This window comes from Hylaeus volcanicus, chromosome 6 (genome assembly GCF_026283585.1).
Source record: "Hylaeus volcanicus isolate JK05 chromosome 6, UHH_iyHylVolc1.0_haploid, whole genome shotgun sequence".
Taxonomy (NCBI): Eukaryota; Metazoa; Arthropoda; class Insecta; order Hymenoptera; family Colletidae; genus Hylaeus; species Hylaeus volcanicus.
In genome coordinates this window covers 12,247,064-12,266,070 of record NC_071981.1, presented here as the reverse complement: position 1 = coordinate 12,266,070, position 19,007 = coordinate 12,247,064, and the positions used below count along the sequence as shown (strand labels likewise).

Sequence of the window (19,007 nt, the reverse complement as noted above, 5' to 3'; positions counted from 1 at the left end):
ATATTCGTTGCGTAAGAAAATACATTTAAAAGGTGAATAAAGTCGATGCAAGAAAAAGTTACGACGTTTAAACGTTTCTCGGGTTTAATCGACGACCGATATAGGACAAAAGTGATCTTTGCAAACGAGTCTACCTTTTAAGATTGTGTTACCTTCATTTTTCTTTTATGCAAGGTTGCAAATATGGTATTTACCAATGTATAAGTGGATGGAATAAAAGCACCGCTCGCTACGAAGGCAAAATATTGCAAAGTAATCAACGCGGATATATAAAAAAATGTAGAAAATTAAAAACTATCATATGCAACATTTTCTATCGTGTACCGCAAATTTTAAATATTGTATTATCCTTACTTGGAAATAATGGCTATAAACCGTAGCAATTTTTAATTTTCAAACTTCGAATCTCACTCATTAACACATTAATCATATAGAACAATTAATCTTTTCTTTTGTTTTATCTGGAAATTTCGTACTTTACGATGTTTAGCCTAATTTTTAAAGTTTTTTAAAAACGCGAATTCTTTTTTATACATTGATACCAAAGTCTGCAATTTAATAAGATAAATAAGTAAAATAAGAAACGGATGTCCCAATATCGTGATGTATCACGGGAAAAGGATTGGAATATTTCGCCGTCTGACGCGACGTTGAAGTCTCCGACTTGAGTTCGGCACGGAATACTCTTTCAATACATACGAATTGCCTGCAACCTGCTCGCTATTCGCTGCAACTCGATAAACCGAACTGTAATCGCCGATCCAGTACTGTAAACTTATATTACCGGTCAAGTATTTGGCTTCCCGGAGAACGACCGTATCGTATCATCGATACGTCCCAAGATTTCAATTTAGCAATCATTTTCCGTATCTTCACCATGACCGATCCAAATACCTGGATCTTAACGTCCGCGATTTACAACTACTACTATCAGTACTTCGACGATACGAAACGTCTCTTCAAAGATAGCGTGACGGAATTCGTCGCGAAGTCCGCTTGAAAATTGTAGTCACCGTTCGAGCAACAGAAAGTTGTTGCTAATCATCTCAGAAATGTTATGGAAATCGGAAGCGGGTGACTTTATTACCCGCTAAATTATGCTGGGTCATAAAGCTGAACCGAATAGGTACTAGCGAGTGGCAGCGCCGATGCCTCGATTTCTCCGTGTTGCGCGCCAAGTCGTCAAATTTCGAAATACAATAACGTCACCGGTGTCCCTAAACGACTCGGAGTATCATAAATTCCGATAACTCGGACGATTATCAGTTTTACGATACATCCTTGAAAAGTCCTGCATTTATTTCGATTACAAAAAGAACTTGGCGTGTTTCGTCCAAAACTGATATGTCGTAAAATAACACCAAAATAATAACAAAAGAATAAGGAATAATTGGTGCACTTAATTAAAGGAATGTTTCTATTATAACTGTAATTACCCTGAATAACTGCGATTTTGTTACTGCTTCAATTTTAATAAAATAATATATAACTTAAAATGCTTCTAAAGAAAATGAACAGTCTGTATACTACTTGCATATATTGCTTCAAGGATTTAATATGCGTAAGCAATCCCCGTGTTCGTAAGATCCATTACCAGTGTCGATTAGACTCGCATAAATTTAAAATATTAAAAAAAAAGAAACAAAAAAACACAGCGACATGGGAAGTAAGATGAATACTATGGTTAAGACAAAGTAAAAATAGCATAAACGAATTTAAATATTTATTCGAGCTATTTTGAATGTCGAGAAACGAGGCGAAAACCTTTTCGCAAATTATGAACTTTAGAATGTGCTTAAAATTTGTTCCAAGACAGAAACATTCCTTAATGGAAGATATTAATCGCGGATCTGGAAGGTCCAAATAAAATAGATACAAATACCACATTCAACGAACGAGTTGCCCGTAACTCGTTAAGCGAAAGATTAAATCCAACATCCCCGGGTCCCATAATACATCTCGTCACGAGAAAAGTTTAATAATGCAGAAGTCGAATATGACCAAAGAAAAGAGAGGAAGGGAAAAAGCGTTCGGACAAAAAGGGACGCTACTTAAAGGTCCTCGGAGTGGTGGAGGACAGTTAGATCCCGGTGGAAGACGGGTAACAATAACAGGACGGAGACATCGAGGAAAACACTTTCGATGCAAACTACGAGGCTGATGTATTTCTGCATCATGGCGCCCGATTTTGATCTGTTATTGAATTGTTAAGCCGCGCCGGAATAAAGAGATGTACGTATATCCGCGCGAGCGACAACGACCGCGACACCCTCTATTTCTTCTTACACGACACTGGCCCCGATCTCCATCCTCCTTTTCTCCCTTCTGTCATTCGTGCGCTCGTTTCATCCCCCGCCCGGGGTTTTGTTCTCGCCGGTGGACGTCGCAAGGAACGACGACGTAAATACGCCCGCGAATAATATTTCCAGCCGCTAAAATGTGTCAGTCCGCTGATCCCTACTGACATTTAAATATCTGTGACTCCCCAGGCCGACGGATATCTCGGGTTTCTGGCGATATTTCGAAAGCTCTTGCGAATATGCCGATATTCCTTCGACGTTTTTCTAGTTTCACGGAACAACGACGAATCGTGTGTGAATTGAAACAGATGACACGTCTCTCGAGACATTTTCGTTGGTTGCTTGGTTAGTTTTTATGTATTCAGGCCATGCTATTTCATTTTTTCTTTTCTACTTTATTTACTTTATCAATTACGAAACATCGTGGCTCGTCGAAGCTTTGTTACTATTCTTTGCAAAACGTATGTTCATACTTTTCTTCTCTTTTGTATGATATATTCTCGTCGTTCTATTTTCTCTTATTCTCTAGTCTCTGATAAGTGGGCCACTAGACCTTCAACAAGCTCGGGTACCTCGCGTTCGCCAAACCCGTACTGCAGCTCCTACCAAACACAGTTACAGCCCCTGAGGTCTACGTTTTCGTTTAGGTCCTTTCATCGGTTTCGAATGAACAAACATTAGAAAAGCTGAAGCATTAAAGCATCGAAAAACATATAAAATATACAAGCCGATTTAAAATATGACCTCGTAGATGAATTGTTGCATCCACGAGAAAGTAATTCCAAGGGAAATTAGACATTCTCAATGCCCTAAATTTGGAAATCAATGGTATAAGTTACCTCCTCGAGCTGAAACCACGCGTGAGACTCGTGGTCGGATATTTGGACGAAATCTGATTATCGCGAGCCTGGCCCGTGGTGCATTGTTCGGGCCAAATGTAAACATCACATTTTGGTCCCAGGCTGTTAGAGCTTAAATTGTTAAGGGTTCAATCGCTTAGAGGGTTAAGTATTGACCTAAGAATACCACCTTGAAGAATTCCAGTCTACATTGAATAAATTATGCGATTGCAACCTGAAATCATACTCGGAATTTCTTCCTTGAGACACAAGGATGGAGAATATCATAGAATTCATGTAACAATATTTCCTTCGACTTGTACATGGGTCTTCCTTTCTTCCAGACTTTGATGGGTAAGATCTGCTCTCCGCGATTCAATATTTTCATATTGTGCAAACAAGCAGTCCAACAAGGGTTATTCCTCCGTGGTTAAGCAATCGGAAAGCGTTATAAAACAGTTCAACTAGCTTCATCACCGTTTTCTTATCGCGTAAACGAAAAACGAGGTATTACAACCTAACTGTACCGCATGCCTCGCTATGTATATTCATCAAATCACGTCGACATATTTAGAAAACTACGGAAAAGCCCACGGAGAGAAACTTGCTAACGCGAGCAAAGAGTGGAACGATTCTCGCTTTCGAGAGCTGAAACGATCGCGGATATTTGAGAAACCCGAGGAAAGCTCGGCAGGAGATGCGCGAGACAGACCAGAAGAGTTTTAAAGGGCTCCCATCGGGGTACACGAAGGAAGACGTTCTACGAGTTTCCACGGTCGACGCGACGCTTCGAGAAAATTAAATGATTATGGGTAAACGATATCAAAGGGGAGACGAGGAGAGTAGAAAGGAGGGTACGTGTATTTCAATTCTTCAGCCTGACAGGGTTGCGAGATTGCGTATTTTTAGCAGAAAGAGGAATGATCCACCGAGCCCCCTCTTTCCTCGACGCCCTCGAGCGGATTTCGCCTTCCGTTTCGTTTCACGCCGCGACGATTCGCCGGAAAGACGCCGCGCGCTTAACCATTCCGCTCGACGCTCGAAAAGACATTTTTCGTTGATCTTTTCTTACGCTTTCCCGATCACGAGTCTCCCGCGTTCCACGCCACGCGTTACTCCTCCTCGATAAACCACCAGCGTGAAGTCCACCGACCAACGGAAACGGTTTCCACTGGCAACAACGATCTTGTATAATATTTTTGTACTTTGAAAGATATGGTACGTTCACGATTTTGTTGTTTCTTTCACTTTCATACGAAGTTTTCATAGTAAATCGAATTCGTCGTTAGCAACTTTTACGATAAACGGTATAGAATTATAAAAGCGTAAAAAGTGTAGGTAAAGTACCTAAGATAGATAGATAGCTTATCAAGCAAAAGCGAATTGTGCGAGTCTGTACTATGACTTGGATTACAGGACTTCAATTATTGGGATTTCAAAATATTATTATTATTTAATTGAGACTCGAAATCCTTTTTTCTTTAGGTCTTTTTCATTTATATTTAACAAATTTAGAAGTCGATTCTTCTTCGTCGATTTTTGCTCGACTAAGTAACTTGTACGTTGTAATGTCGTTTTTTGATACCACGCCTACATGATTTTATTTAACAGATACAGTTTTAATCTACAGTATAATCCCTGTCTTTTGGATTTCGATGTATATTAATATTCATCAAATGCAATTTGGATAATTATCTGACTATAAGTAAAAAATTCTTTCGCATCAAGAACGAATAAATGTCATTTGTGCCGTTACGTCAAATTTTCGAAACTAACTGACTATTCGATGGCTGATACACGAAACAGACATTTTTTTTATGAATCTGTATAAACTATATCGCGACGAAAGGAAAGAAAGAAATGATTCCCGAGATGTTCCCAAAATTACCATTACAAAATTCTAATTAAACCTCTCTCCGAGTACATACGTTCGATAACTTTCCGTGCGCAAGTTGATGGCTGTGATCGATCAAACAATTAAGAACGAATTAACGGTGCACAGGGATCGTTCGATCGAATCTAGTTACGCGTAACGGTATTTCCATGTGCATGAATATTTTCGGCCGACCGAATCGTATAATGTCACTGCGGCTGAACCGCATCCGGATTACAAATTAATTGCCGCGCGATGAAATCAAAACATCCACATCCGCTTATAATTAATATTATTCCGTCGTGTAAAGTGCGGTTCACCGCAGGTAAATCGTGCAACTGAACGCGTAAGTAAATTCGTGTGATCTATCATGGCGGGGACGAGTGTAGGGGCACAGTTGCTATCCGTACGACATCCGACCGCCCTCCAACGAACAGGGGTGAGAGAAAGACAATTAGTAGAATAGCTCCTCGAAGGACGATCAATTGAATAACCGGATTACGCTAACTTGTTTTGCGGTGTCCTCCCGACCTTCTTTGCCTCACGATTTTCCGCGATTAAACGTTCTACCGTCCTCCTCGAGTGGGTCTCTTACTCTAGAACAGTCTTCGCCTAAGGAAGTACTATTTTTTCCTAGGTCAAAAAAGTAGATCTTTTTTTTTCATATTCTTGTTGCTTACAGTCTTTAAAGCATTTCCACTAAATTATATTAACAAAATCATAAGTGTGGTTGATGCGACGTTAAACTTTTATGGAAAAAAAAAGATGTTTAAAATTGCCAAACAAGAAATTTTGCACGCGTTTTTCTTGAGACGCTGTTTCTCAAACATGTTAACGCGATATCTCAAAAACCGCACTTCGGTTCGAGTTAAAATCGTGATTTTGCCAATTTGGACGTTTTATTGAAGATTTCTGAGGGATGATTCACCTGCATTTTTTACCGTTCTGTCATGTATCTACGTATATAAATCGTGTAAGACCATACCTACATGTTTGTATACGCCAAAACACAGAAACAACGAGTAACAAACGTGTGCGTCAGACAAGTCGTACTCAATTGCACGTGTACCCCAAAAATGTAGCAAATCAATTTTCTCGAAAACAAAGACTCGTATGAAAAAGTTTCATTTCACATTTTCGATTCATTTTTCCATGTAGAATAACTATGTTGGTGCTTGTACTACACGATTCTGGACACTCCGTATGTAATGGTATAAAAAAGCATAGAATGTTACGTTATAAAATATTCTACACATTGGGTTGTGTACCGTTGACTCTTCGTTTCTTTTTCTAACGTACAATTTTGTGTAATCACTTAATAGATCTTTAACGATTACTAGACGGACTTAAGCTTTTCCCCGAAAAAGTAAATGGATGTTTCTTTGTTACATATCACGAAACCTGCGATTTGCGAGCCGAATCGCGCGGCCAGCGAGCATTCTAAACGATAGGAAAATATTTTAATTAAGGAATTCGTAAAACGACGAAAACAAATCAACGCCAATCTGCGGGAGAATCCATAATAAACGTTCCGTAAATCATCGGGGGCACGGAGATAGAAGCATACCAGGACGAAATCGAAATTTGCAAAGCCACGAAATTTTCGCGGGAAACGAGGGTAGGGAGTGACGACGCGGATTCATGTATATAGCAGGTAGGTATATTGGTGTAGGGTTTTGGGTTTGATTTACATCTAGCCCCGTAATCGAGGAAAGATTAGACAGCAGCCAGCTGCCGGGTCAGCGCACCGACGAGCACGCCTGCGAGGGTATTTGTAACCGAGGCTTGTCGAAATGTAACGCGTGCCGATGCCCGCTAATCACCCTGACACTTCGGCTTAAGCTCCGACGGAACCCCTGGTTTGCTGCTTTTTGCGACGTCATTCATAAGAGCCGCAGCTTTTCGGACCGATAACTCGGACCTTCGAATGTCCATTTAGTTCCACCTACGAGACTTCTCCTTCATCCTTGACGGTACGAGGCGATGCTCACATTCTGATTAAACGTTGGTGAACCGTACGTTTACCGTTAACAAATTAAAAAAAGGGATGGCACGCCAGTTATAGAGCAATGAATAGATCGATAAGAGCATTTAAATTTTTAGCAAAGTGCTTCGAACATAACGATTATCTTTAGTTTCGATGAAATTAAATACAGTCTGTTCGTGATAATTTATGAAGAAGGAGCATATTAGAAATATATGCTAGAAAGTTGCGTCATATAGCTTAATAAACTATAAGTTTTGCATAACTGAACTGGCGTGATAGCGGAATTATTATTCTATTAGAAAGAAAAGAGTTGCAAAAAAAAGCAGAAGAGATCATATGTTTGATTCTATACTCATTGATGCTTACTATAGAAAGTTTTATACTTATGACACAAACTGATACGACTTTTTTAATAATAAGAAATTACGATAAATACCTATGGTGGGACATGTGATTGCTAGATTCATCTTTGTAAAGCTTTCACGACTTACCTGAAACAAAAAAAGAAAAATCGAGTTAACGACAAACAACAATTTTAACTTTAATTAAACGATGAGTATGTGGTTTGTTTAGCAATAATTCGTTAAATAACCATATAAAACGATAGACAGCTGAAGTTTCTTGATGTAAGAATACGCGTTACACTCGCGACATTACTGTAAGTAAGTAGATAAGAAGTAGAGAAAATTGTAATAATAAAAATGTGAGATGAGCGTGAATGCTCGAAATTTTTCAAGAAGAGAAAAAACAGGAACAGAAGGCGGCTCGCTTCCGCTCCCAAAGCGATTCGTCGTACAGCCGAAGAGGGTTAAAGTGGCGAATGTCAAACGCGTATAATAACGCGGGAGTAAGGGGTGACTGAGGGCGGACAGAGAGGGTGAAGAGAGAGGGCTCGAGGACGGGGTGAACGATGCCTGGTATAAGTCAGAATGCGGACAAGCGTGTGGTTTCGGGGGTGAGAAGTTTAAATGGCTCGTCCGTATGGTGCTTCTCCATCCCTTTATCCGTCTCTCTAACCCCATCCTCTTGCTCTCACCCGTCCGCCACCGTAACAACCTCGTACGATCTACCTTTCGACTTCAAACATCTAATTTTAACTGGCCGAATCGCACTTCGACCGCGTTTACGTTCGTTTTACGGTTTCCCTAGTCGAGAGAAAGTATTTCAAAAGTATTTGTCGAAGGAATTTCTCATCGACATTTCATCATCAACGCCGTAAAACTTTCGTAGTCGGTCCGAATACTATATTACAAATATCCATTGGAATCGAATAGGACTCATTTGATCTAATCGAGCTATGTAATTGCAACGAAGATTTTAAAGGTTACCACTTACGTGTTTATACGACGATACGAGGAACTCGTGAGTAAATAATTTTTATTAGAATTCGTTGAGCTACCTCGAATGCTTCGATCACTCGATACGTACATGTGTTCAAATTTCGATGAGATGTCGAGGAGCTATTTTTATTCAGAAATAACTATTTCTGTGAAACTTCCTATATATGAATTCCCTCGAAAGAAAATCTATTTTAATTTTGTCCTTATAAATAAATAGCAAGTTTACTTTAAGAAGGCACAGAATTCATTTCTATATCTGATATAATACTTGCGTAAAGGTAAGATAAACTGTCACAGGGATAAAAATTAATTCGCGAGGCGCGAACGTGTTGACGAAGTTTTCTTAGATATAACTTTGTCTATCTAAATGATTATTCGTTAGCTAGATAAAAGATCATGGATGTTCGACGACGCCACGATTTAAACACTGTGTCGATGAGTGGTGTAGTCCCGAGGATCAGAAGGAGATTGATAGCGATCAGGAACACGTGTCCATCGTGGAAAACTTTACGGTGTAATAAAGAGTCGGTTGTCCCGGGATCCGACAAGGGGATGAACTTTCGGTGACGAGGTTGTACGTGGAAGACGAAACTAGGCATAATTCGGCCCGTTACACCCCTCGGCCTTTTCCCGGGAGTGATTTAAGTGGCAGGCGAACGTAGTAACTTCCTAACGTGCACAGATGCGACAAATCGACAGAACTTCTGTACCCGCGATACCGATGTCCTCGCTCCTCGATTTTCTTCCTTAGAAGCTGCTGCTGTCTGACAGGTCTGTGTCAGATAGTACGCGTACTTACAACTAACTGACCGTCTACAGATTGGATTCATAGAAAATGTTAGTTATCGTTATTAAAAGCGAAGATCTGCTTCGATCAAAATACGGTAGAACCTCGATTATTCGAATTAATCAGAGGATTTAGGTGGTTAAATGGTAGAACAGTTTGTGTGCTTTCTGGATGTTAATCTTCATATACCAGCTACTTAACACGAGACAACGATCGTCTGACATTGCAAAAAATTAATTTCTCACGTGTGGGATTAATACTTAATACACAGTTAGTATCATATAAGAAAGTATTACACTAATTTCATTTCTAAGTTGCAAATAATTTCATCAGCTAGGAAAATGACTCCTTCCATCGCGGTGTCCATCTTTCGCCAGAACGTTGCGAAAAGGTGATAGAAAGTGGTGAAAAATATTTTTACTAAAAAATATTGTGCGATTTGTAATTTAATAATAGAGAAATTACATACAGAAACGACGGAAACTTTTGCCAACCATTGATACTAAAATGAAAACAAGGAAAAAGGCGCGAAAAGTTAACAGGAAAAAAGGTTAATAACGGAAAGGCGCGCGATTGTTCGTTCGAAAAATTTTCTTGCTGAAAACACAGCGAGAGCTCGAAATCATCTATAAACCGCCACACACGGTACGCGGCGCATACTACGATATTTTAATATCCGCCAAATAGTTTCGGCCATGCTTCAAAGGATTAAATTCGCGTATTAATAAATCCACGAAACGCTCGATGAGATCCACCTATCGTAATATCATAACATAACCCGTCGGAATTTTCGAAATTTTCCTGCCCTGTCAAATAAATTCCGTGACGAACCTTCGTCGTTAGAACATTACCGAGCCACTAACAGCTACTTAATTAAGATTAATTACTTGATTTCTCGGTTACGCGTCCAACAGTTGCTCGTTCCGACGGGGGCCACCGAGCGAGTTTGTTTCCACGGCACGGACAAACGATGAAAAAAAAAAAAAAAAGAAAAATAATAAAAATGGAACAAAAAAACCAGCACACACATCCGAAATGAAATTTCGCCCGAATCCTCGTTTGAAGATCCTGCTAACGAACGTTTTCGTTTACAACAGTCACCGGAATATAATCATCGATTGCAATTTCGTGTATTCGTATGTGACAAAGCCAGTGCGCCCGGTGGATTAAATAAATTCCATAATACTCTCCACTTCGATCCCCGGTGAATAATACGTGCTTCCACGTATTTATTTACTAGGGATACATGCGCGCCCATATACACAGCCACGAATTTATAAAGCTATCACGTGCCCTGCTCTGTCGATCATCGCGCGCCACTTGTGTGCCCGTATAAATATGGCCACGCAGTTAGCAGTCTGGCTCCTTCAAAAAAAAAAAAAAACGTAAAAGCTTCCGATTTCATTTGCACCCCGCAAAACTTTTATCGACAATTATTTGTATCGGCGGAGAAACGATTCGTCGATCGTCGGCTTCGAGTTTCCCGATGCACGAAGAAAATCCTAATTCAGAATCATTTTTATGAGAATAATAAAAAGATATGCAAAAACTATGAGTAAAAAAAAGAAATCGTTGTATCGTATTGGTTTCTTCGTATTATTCAAATCGCATAAAAAATATTGTTTGTACCGTCATAATTGGAAGAGATATTCAAGTGGTGTAGTTTAGGTGGGACCACCCTGTATAAATATCGGTCCCGTACAGTCACGTCAAGGCTTGTTCCCATAAAAGCTACCTCTCTATTCGAAACTTCAGCTTCTCGTTTTCCAGATAAATGTACAAGAGAAGAATTGAAAAGCGATGAGACGTCTCGCGCGAGCGTTAGAATGACGACAGGGAAGACACGAGGAACGCGTAAAAAAGAAACAGAAAAAAAAAAGGGCGCGAATTTCCTCGTCGACGATTTATACCCTTCGTATAAAAATCGTACACCGAGCACCCTCGGTGACTCGTATGCTCGTTCTTCCAGCACGTTTCATCCCCTCGCTGTCAGACGACTGACAGTGCACCTCTCCTCTACTCTTTCTTTTTCTCACAGCCGCCATCTACTCTCGAAATTTTCCCTTCTTTCATAATTTTATTCATTTTTCTTGCCAGCGATCCTACGGCCGTCTGTTTGCCTATGGAAATCCCGCACCGACCAGCTACCACTTCCTCTTCCTCGAGCCCAACACTTTTCAACCCTCGTGTACATTTCGCGCCAACCCCTCAGCGGGCTGTCTGAATATTATTAGTAATTAACGAAAGGAACGGACACGCCGCGGAATTCCTGCGGCTAGCCGCGTAAAATGATTTCATTATCGAAAAGTTTCCCACGAGGAGAAGAGGTCTCCCGACAAAATTTCGAATTCGCTGGAAACTTTCCAGCCTCCCTTGATAAGCTGCGAGTTACGCGAATCTGTTAACGTTGTACCGTACAAAATTTTATTTTATTAAGAGCTAATGCAGTCTTGATCCTTAAAGATCTCAACTCACCCCTGACGTGACTGTGGAGGAAGGAACTTGGTTTACCAACGAAATTATTAAGAACACGTTTTAATTATTAAGATATATATGTATATTAGATTAGCAAGAATGCACAGACGGGCGGACTATTAACAATGAAAATAACCCTACAGTGACAACGGTACTTGCTTTCTCGGTGCTGTTATTTTTGTATTCCAGTGACTAGCAGTAACGTCTTATTGTATCCTACGAAAAGTTGTTGTTCAGATACTGACTAGATTAAAATCGGTAGTGACCGTGACGATAAAAACTAACCTATAATATGGATTTCTTTCATAAATATCGAGCGCCAAATTTTTGGAAATGTTCATTTCCATGTACGTCTGTAATACTCTTTCTAAAAATAAACAATTTTTAACGAAAATATTGTTTTTACTGACTGAAAATACTGAAAACTGAATACTGAAAATTGTTGGTATATTCAATGAAAACAACTACAACCCAGTGAGCTCTACGACAAAATGCGAATAGACACAAAAGTGGAAACCAATGCGCGAGGAGTGAGGGAGGAATGTGGTGGAAGATATACGATAAATGCAAAAATGAAGGCTCGAGCTGAAAGGAGACTGACCAGAATTATCGTGAATATTAAAAAAAAAAAGAAAAAAAGAAAATGATGAAAATTCGAATTTTCCATTGTGGGTTTAAAATGAACAGACAAACCCTCTGTTTGCATTCACAGTCGAACGATCACTCGTAGGTCAATCAGCGTTTATAGATGTAAAAGAGCTTAAAGAGAGGACAGGGAAAGAGAAGAACGACAGCTAGCTTTAAATTCGATAGTTTCGTACGCCGGTGGCCCCTGGAATTTATGTATTAATAACAAGTGTGTTCATCGATGACTTTAACGTCGAATAAAGAGATAATTTTGTCAAAGTAATCCGACGCATTCTCCCCGATGTGTTCGCGACAGGACACTTAGACTGCTGCAATATTTTTCAAAATGTTAACTACCATCGCTTGCACCGTAATCGAATTAAGATATATATATTTTGAAAAGTACTCACGATACGAGAAAATGGTACTGGACAAACTGAAGATGTGTTAACGTCGTTAACTTTTATTTTTGAACATGTCTAAACAGATTTTTGCTTTCACTTAGGTGTGAGCGTTGTTGATGTGCAAACGATCTGAATTTAATTTAAATCGTCTGCACATGCACGTTTCACTGAAAGCAAATTGTCAGTTAAGGAGCGAATTAATGTCGAAGTATCTTATCCGAAGAGCACGACATACACCCAGAAGTTAGTATCAACCGTGAAAAGCCGTATCATGAAAAACTCGAATATCTTAAATCACTTTGTACATACACAAAAATTACTCTTACAAACACCTACCGAACAATTTCTTTTTCTTTTCTTTTTTTTTTTTTTTTTTTTTTTGTAGACTATGAACGTGGAGAGTTAAACAGAGGGAGAAACGCACGCAGATGTCTAGAACTGTTGTGGAATAACGTTGTCAATTGAAATATCTGTTGGCACGGCACGAGTTTCAGCGTGGCTGTAATTTAACCTGCCGGTGGATTATATTTCGAACGAAAGCTTTTGCGAAAGTATCAACGGCCGTGGCTTGGCACAAGCGTGCATCATTCGCCGTCCGGTTCGGTGCGAATTTCAAATATCGAAAACCTGATATAACGAACGTTATCGCGAATAATAGCGAGACCGTTGACAGACGATGACATTGAAGAGTACTTTTCGCTACGTAACCGAATCAAAGCGGAATATCCGAGCCGACGAATCGTTAGTACGTTAGGATAACGTTCGTCGGAATCGCCGTAATTCGCTTAACACCGGAACTAACTAACAAATTCAATTTTCCACCTGCGATCATAATGTCCCGATATAATCGATAAAGCGACGGAGTTTGTGAAGTTTGTTGTTATGTTTTACGTATCTCATGGAGTGTAATATCGATAGGGGTAGATAGATAAATAAAGAATTTTATCCAAAACAATCTTTATGATTTTGTGTTTTAATTAAATGCATGTAGAATAAAATTATATTGATTATAAATTAGTTGGAATGTCTTCTAATTGTTATCCGAATAAAGTAGCGAGCATATTGCCAATAAACTTATAGACGATTTCATAACTTAAAAAAAAAAAAAGGAAAAAAAATGCATGGCATATATCCAATCTTTTAAAGGAAAATATAGATGATTATAATTACTTAGGATGTCTTTTAATTGTTTTCTGAATGTTTATATATCCTAAGTAAATGTGATTATAACTAAATGTAAAGAATTATGCCGTGTAAGTGTTCGCCGCTACTACGCTGGCAAGTGTATTTTATTATTACAAAACAAAATCCTGAAGCCTCTTACAAAATTGATAGACATCATAGGTCAATATCGATTAGTATATTATATAGTCGATTCTACACAAATCTGAAGAGGTTAATGCAAGTTAAAGTGTTCTGTGCTTTTTGTCAACATAAAAACGTGAAGAGAAGCGTACTACGTTAATAGCAAAAATATTATTTTGTTACGTAACAATACATGGCTGTATACCGTGACAGTGTTACTGAAAAATGGGTTAGATCTTAGATGTTTGATTTTTTCTCACCCATGGGGTTGCCACCTTTTGAACAGTGGAAAGTAGGACAGTTCGAAGCTATAAAAAGAAAATATTTGGTAAGATACAAGATTAAAATATGTTTCATTGTATGGAGAGTAATATGTTCATTTAGATAATAAACTTCATTTGCAAGATCTCCTTTTTAATTATTGAAATTCTTGTCGGAGATCTGAATGAACTTCTTGAAACAATGACAGAAAGAATTTCATTTTGTTTAGAAGTTATGTTTTTATTTTCCAACGGCACTGCACACGGAATACTTCGATACATTTAATTTCATCAGACGTAAAAACAATTCCGTTGACAACGTGAAAAGATGAATGATTAATTTAACGAATTCATTGGTGGAAATTATGGCGGTGGAAAATCGAGCATTTTCAAAAATATTGCTTTAATAATTTGCGATGATCGCTACACGTTGTTCCTCGGCGGAGTGGTCAGAACGCGAAGTTTTCCATTATTTTTATTATAACAATCGGATATTCGACAATTGTGATTTAACGCGCCGTTTAATAAATTGGCATAGGCAACGAACAATACCTATTCGAAATGGCTCTGTATACCCTATTTTAATTTTTTCTGTTGCAAAATTGCTATATACAGGGTGTTCACCCTATTACTACCCAGCTTTTTTCTCGTAAACTGAGACTTTGGTAATCAACCGGTAATGTATTTAAAGTAGATCCATTGTAACGAAGATTAGGTTGAGAATTTAGAATGTCGGTACTCTACGTAAAAAATTGAGTCGAAAATGTAGAATAAAATTGTTTTCATATGACGTTTTATTTTCGAGAAAAATAAGGTTGAAAATTTGTCGAATACGCGTACATTCGGGCCAGGTTCAGCTCGACGGATTTCATTGTAGACCATAAGCATAAGAAGAAAGTAAAATCGATGTAAGAGATATCATCAGGTTGACAATGTTTCTAAACATTGCAAGGAGCACAGAAGTACTCTGCCTGCTCAGAACAGTAAGATAGCCAAATCCGTCGAACTGAAGCTAAATCAAGTACACGGATGCTTGACAAATTTTTAAACTTTTTCTTTTTTTCAAGAATAAAGCATCACATGAAACAATTTTATTCTACATTTTCGATTCAATTTTTCACGTAGACTCACCCCCTTCTACTCACTTGTACCACCGGTTACGGGACACTCTGTGTCTGAATATAAGAACAGAATTAATTTCTACACCTATCGAAGCGATGCAGTTATCGTCTCGTATCTTGTACCGCGACGGTGAAGTGTTGTTACATAATGTTTCTGCACAATTGTCCGATTAATGCTGGCTATCAGTTTTTCACGGTGAAATAATCCTCTCAGTGTCTACGTCATCGCGTCACGAGGCGGAAAAAGGCAGCACGTGTTCCAGGTGAATTCCATTTCTCGTTTACGGGCCATGCAGTGCACCCATACACGCGTAGACATGTATAGCTAGTCACTATAAAAGCACCTACATCCACCCCTCTGCAACCCGAACTGTTTTCAACTAAAAATGAAAACACAAGTCCATGTAATGTATGGATTACAAAAGGATCGAACCTCTACGTTTCGCAACGTCAATATTTGCGGTATGTAGTTTGTCCTGCAAAATTTAAAACGAAATTTAACAAAACGTAAATTGTTCCTTTGCTCCGCGCCCGCGATACGACGCGTCATCTCGCTGCATCTTTTACTACAACTGTCAGACCTGTTTAATTAATGCTAATTATCACGACTAGTTGAAATAAATATTCCTATTCCGCCGTTCAGAAATCGACCAATTTTTCAACGTATAACTACTAAGAACACTAGGATGCTTCGAATATGAATTTTGAAAATATTCTTTGGTTAAATTTGTACAGAAAATTTGGAAAAGATACGAGAACAAATAAAAACAAAGTGCGACGATTTCCTTATTGTAATCAAGTACTACGTGAATGTACAAGGTAAGCTTGAAATGAAACGATTTAAAATTGAAATAGCTTTTTAAGAAATGTAGCGATTCGAATCAAATTTTTGTTATATACTGTTTAAAACGCATCGGACAAATAATGGCATGGATTGTGATGTCCAATTATTTACCAAAATATTATCTAGAAAATTACTAGTAATTGATTTTCATAATAAAAAAAAATCAAAGTACTTCCTTAATTCGTATACATCTTATCTGTACACGATTTTAATCTTGCACGATAGAATTTCAAATAACGCGCAACATACCATCACGTAATAGATAGGTGATATGTATTACCATGAAACATACACGTAATTGAATGGTCGATGGAAAACTTCATCGACCTCGATCGTAAATTAACGATTAGGGCTCCTAATTGCACATCGGAGCAGATGCAACATGTATCGCGTGCATTGAAGTACAAAGGACGAACCACAGGGTTCTGCTGAGTAGTAACCTAATCAATGAACATTTCGCTGGAGATTTCCGTAATTGCGATGACGCATTGCACGTTCCATATCCCTTAGAGATGGATAGACAAGGAAACGGACGAACGACTAAGAAGTGTATCTACACCTGTAACGTTGTTTTAATGACCTAACTCTCGATATGTTCGAATGCCGAACATCTGCTTTACGTTGTACGTTGCATTGCACATGTTTGCACCTATTACATTAGGTGTATGCATACATTTTGTAGGTTACATTTAGATGGTGCTAGAAAACGATATATCTACATTTCAGAACAAAGTATTTTTAATGTTGATATCACTGGCCAGCATCAAAATAAATAAGTATAGCAGTTGTTGATGTAACATCATTTTCAGTTTATTTTTTTAAAATTTGGTATGTTTCATTTGGTTAACAAAGTAGTTAGGTACAAAACCTTGTGCGCACACCTAATAGTTTAAGATGAAATTGTTCAATAAATTCTTTGAAAATTTTTATCTCTCAAAAGATTCTGATTCGACGGTAACACTAACTGAACGAATGGAAGAAGGGTCTATGTTACAACTGTACAATTTAATAGGAATAAGGAAAAACTATTAATATCATTGATTAGCGATGTTCTAAACACTTAGTGCAACAGAGGCACTATTTCCAATCTTAACCCTTTGCACTCGAGTGGTGACTCTCAGTCACCACTAGGTTTCCTTTAGGTTTAATTTCTTTGGAACTCGAAGTGTCAATAAAATGATTGTCGTTGAGGCCAAAGGTGACCTGATTTTCAAATCTCAAACTAGAGATCTCATTTTCGAAGTCAATCTAAGCTTAGCATTCGTGACAATAGAATGCTAAGAGAGCATCTCGAGTTGCTGACAGATACCAGAATAAAAGGCCTCGTGTGCAAAGGGTTAATTATTATCTTATTCTCCACTTTTGTCTTTACGCTGAGAAAAGTAATAATATCATTTGTAAGATAGATCTTTCTTCCAGAGAAACACCTGAGAAATGTTTATTAGAAATTCGAAGGTGCGCGAGTGCACACGTCAATTTATAGAGGTTAAATTATGAGAAACCTCGATCAATCCGGCAATTACACGATCCGAACAGACGGAAACAAACGAATCGAAACGAGCAGTGGACGTCGATAGAGGATGAAAAGTGTGGGTTCGGGGTCACAGGACGAATTAGAAGAATTTCGCCATAAAAACCGGTTTTCGAGGAGGAGGGGTTGGTTGGTAGAGTACCATGGAATATGGGTGTCGGTGATATTGTACGGTACCCGATATTAAAATGCCGGTGATTGATGTGTGTACCGTGCTGAGCGGTAGCGCGTTACGATACACACCGTAGCATCGAGGCGGCCAATGGGAATCCCACCCTACACACCTTACTAAAATACGGGTCCGTCATAACGGGGTGATATTGCATCTTCGAACGGCCTACGAATTCCCCGCTTCTTTGTGATCCATCGAAGAGTAGCCAAAGTTTTCGTGGTCGAGAGAAAAAAAGAAAAGGACGATCGGTATTTATATCTGCGTAAATCATCGGGCTATTGTGGGACGCCCGGCATCTTTCCGCTTTCGGAAAAGGGGGACGCGAGTAGTAAATCTTGCGAATATATTTCTTCTATTCCGGAAGCTAACGGAACGTACCTATCTTCCCAATTTTTAATATCGATTGTCGTTGTTTAAACGTCGATTTATAGCCGCAGTTGAACATTTGGAAATTTCATTAACGATATTATTACCTCTAACAAGGACCACAATTTAAGTGACAATCACCGATTTTAAATAAAACTTACATCACCGAGGCAGTGACATAAATTTTTCTCTATCGATTGATGTTTACGTTGAAAAAATAAAAATTGTTTGCAATGATTGTAGATGAAATGCGTACTTAGTTGAACTTCGCAGGAATGAATGTAGATAAAGCTTGACACAGACAATTACAACTCTCTTTTTAGATCGTCCACATAAAAACGCTTGAAACGTGCTCTGGCACTTACAAGAAAAGCTTTTTAGGTGTCGCCTCCGATTGTTATGATTTTTGGATTTGTTTTCATATATAGGGGGTGAAACGACCCCCTAAGGTTTCAGCTGCAATCGGCTATCTCCGAAACAATCATAGATATAAGAAAACTTTATAAGAAAAAGTTTCATGGATTTCTATCTGCATATAAAATTTCCCCTAAATTTTGTAAAAAATGATTTGTTTATAATAATAGCCTATTGCAGCTGAAGATTTAGGGGGTCGCATCACCCCCTAAATATGAAAACGACCCAATATAATCTTATTTTTTGGGTCCTTTTAAACATATCCAAAAATCAAAACAATCGAATGCCGACACCTAAGAAACTTTCCTTGTTAGTAAAGAAGATAATATTGAAAAACAATTGACGATGCATACTGTTTAGCT

The 19,007-nt window shown here is 38.5% G+C and overlaps 1 protein-coding gene across 5 annotated transcripts in view; it reads right to left on the bottom strand.

The window, feature by feature from the left end:
* The window catches only part of LOC128878870 (E3 ubiquitin-protein ligase Rnf220-like), a 161,212-nt gene that overhangs the window by 71,050 nt on the left and 71,155 nt on the right, over positions 1-19,007 (bottom strand). For 3 of the 5 annotated variants that reach the window (XM_054127465.1, XM_054127467.1, XM_054127469.1), the window contains one exon: positions 14,198-14,245. The exons of the other annotated variants lie outside the window; for them this stretch is intronic. In XM_054127465.1, coding sequence (XP_053983440.1) covers positions 14,198-14,245 — 48 coding nt within the window. The remainder of the gene's footprint in view (positions 1-14,197; positions 14,246-19,007) is intronic. 5 annotated transcript variants of the gene reach the window in all.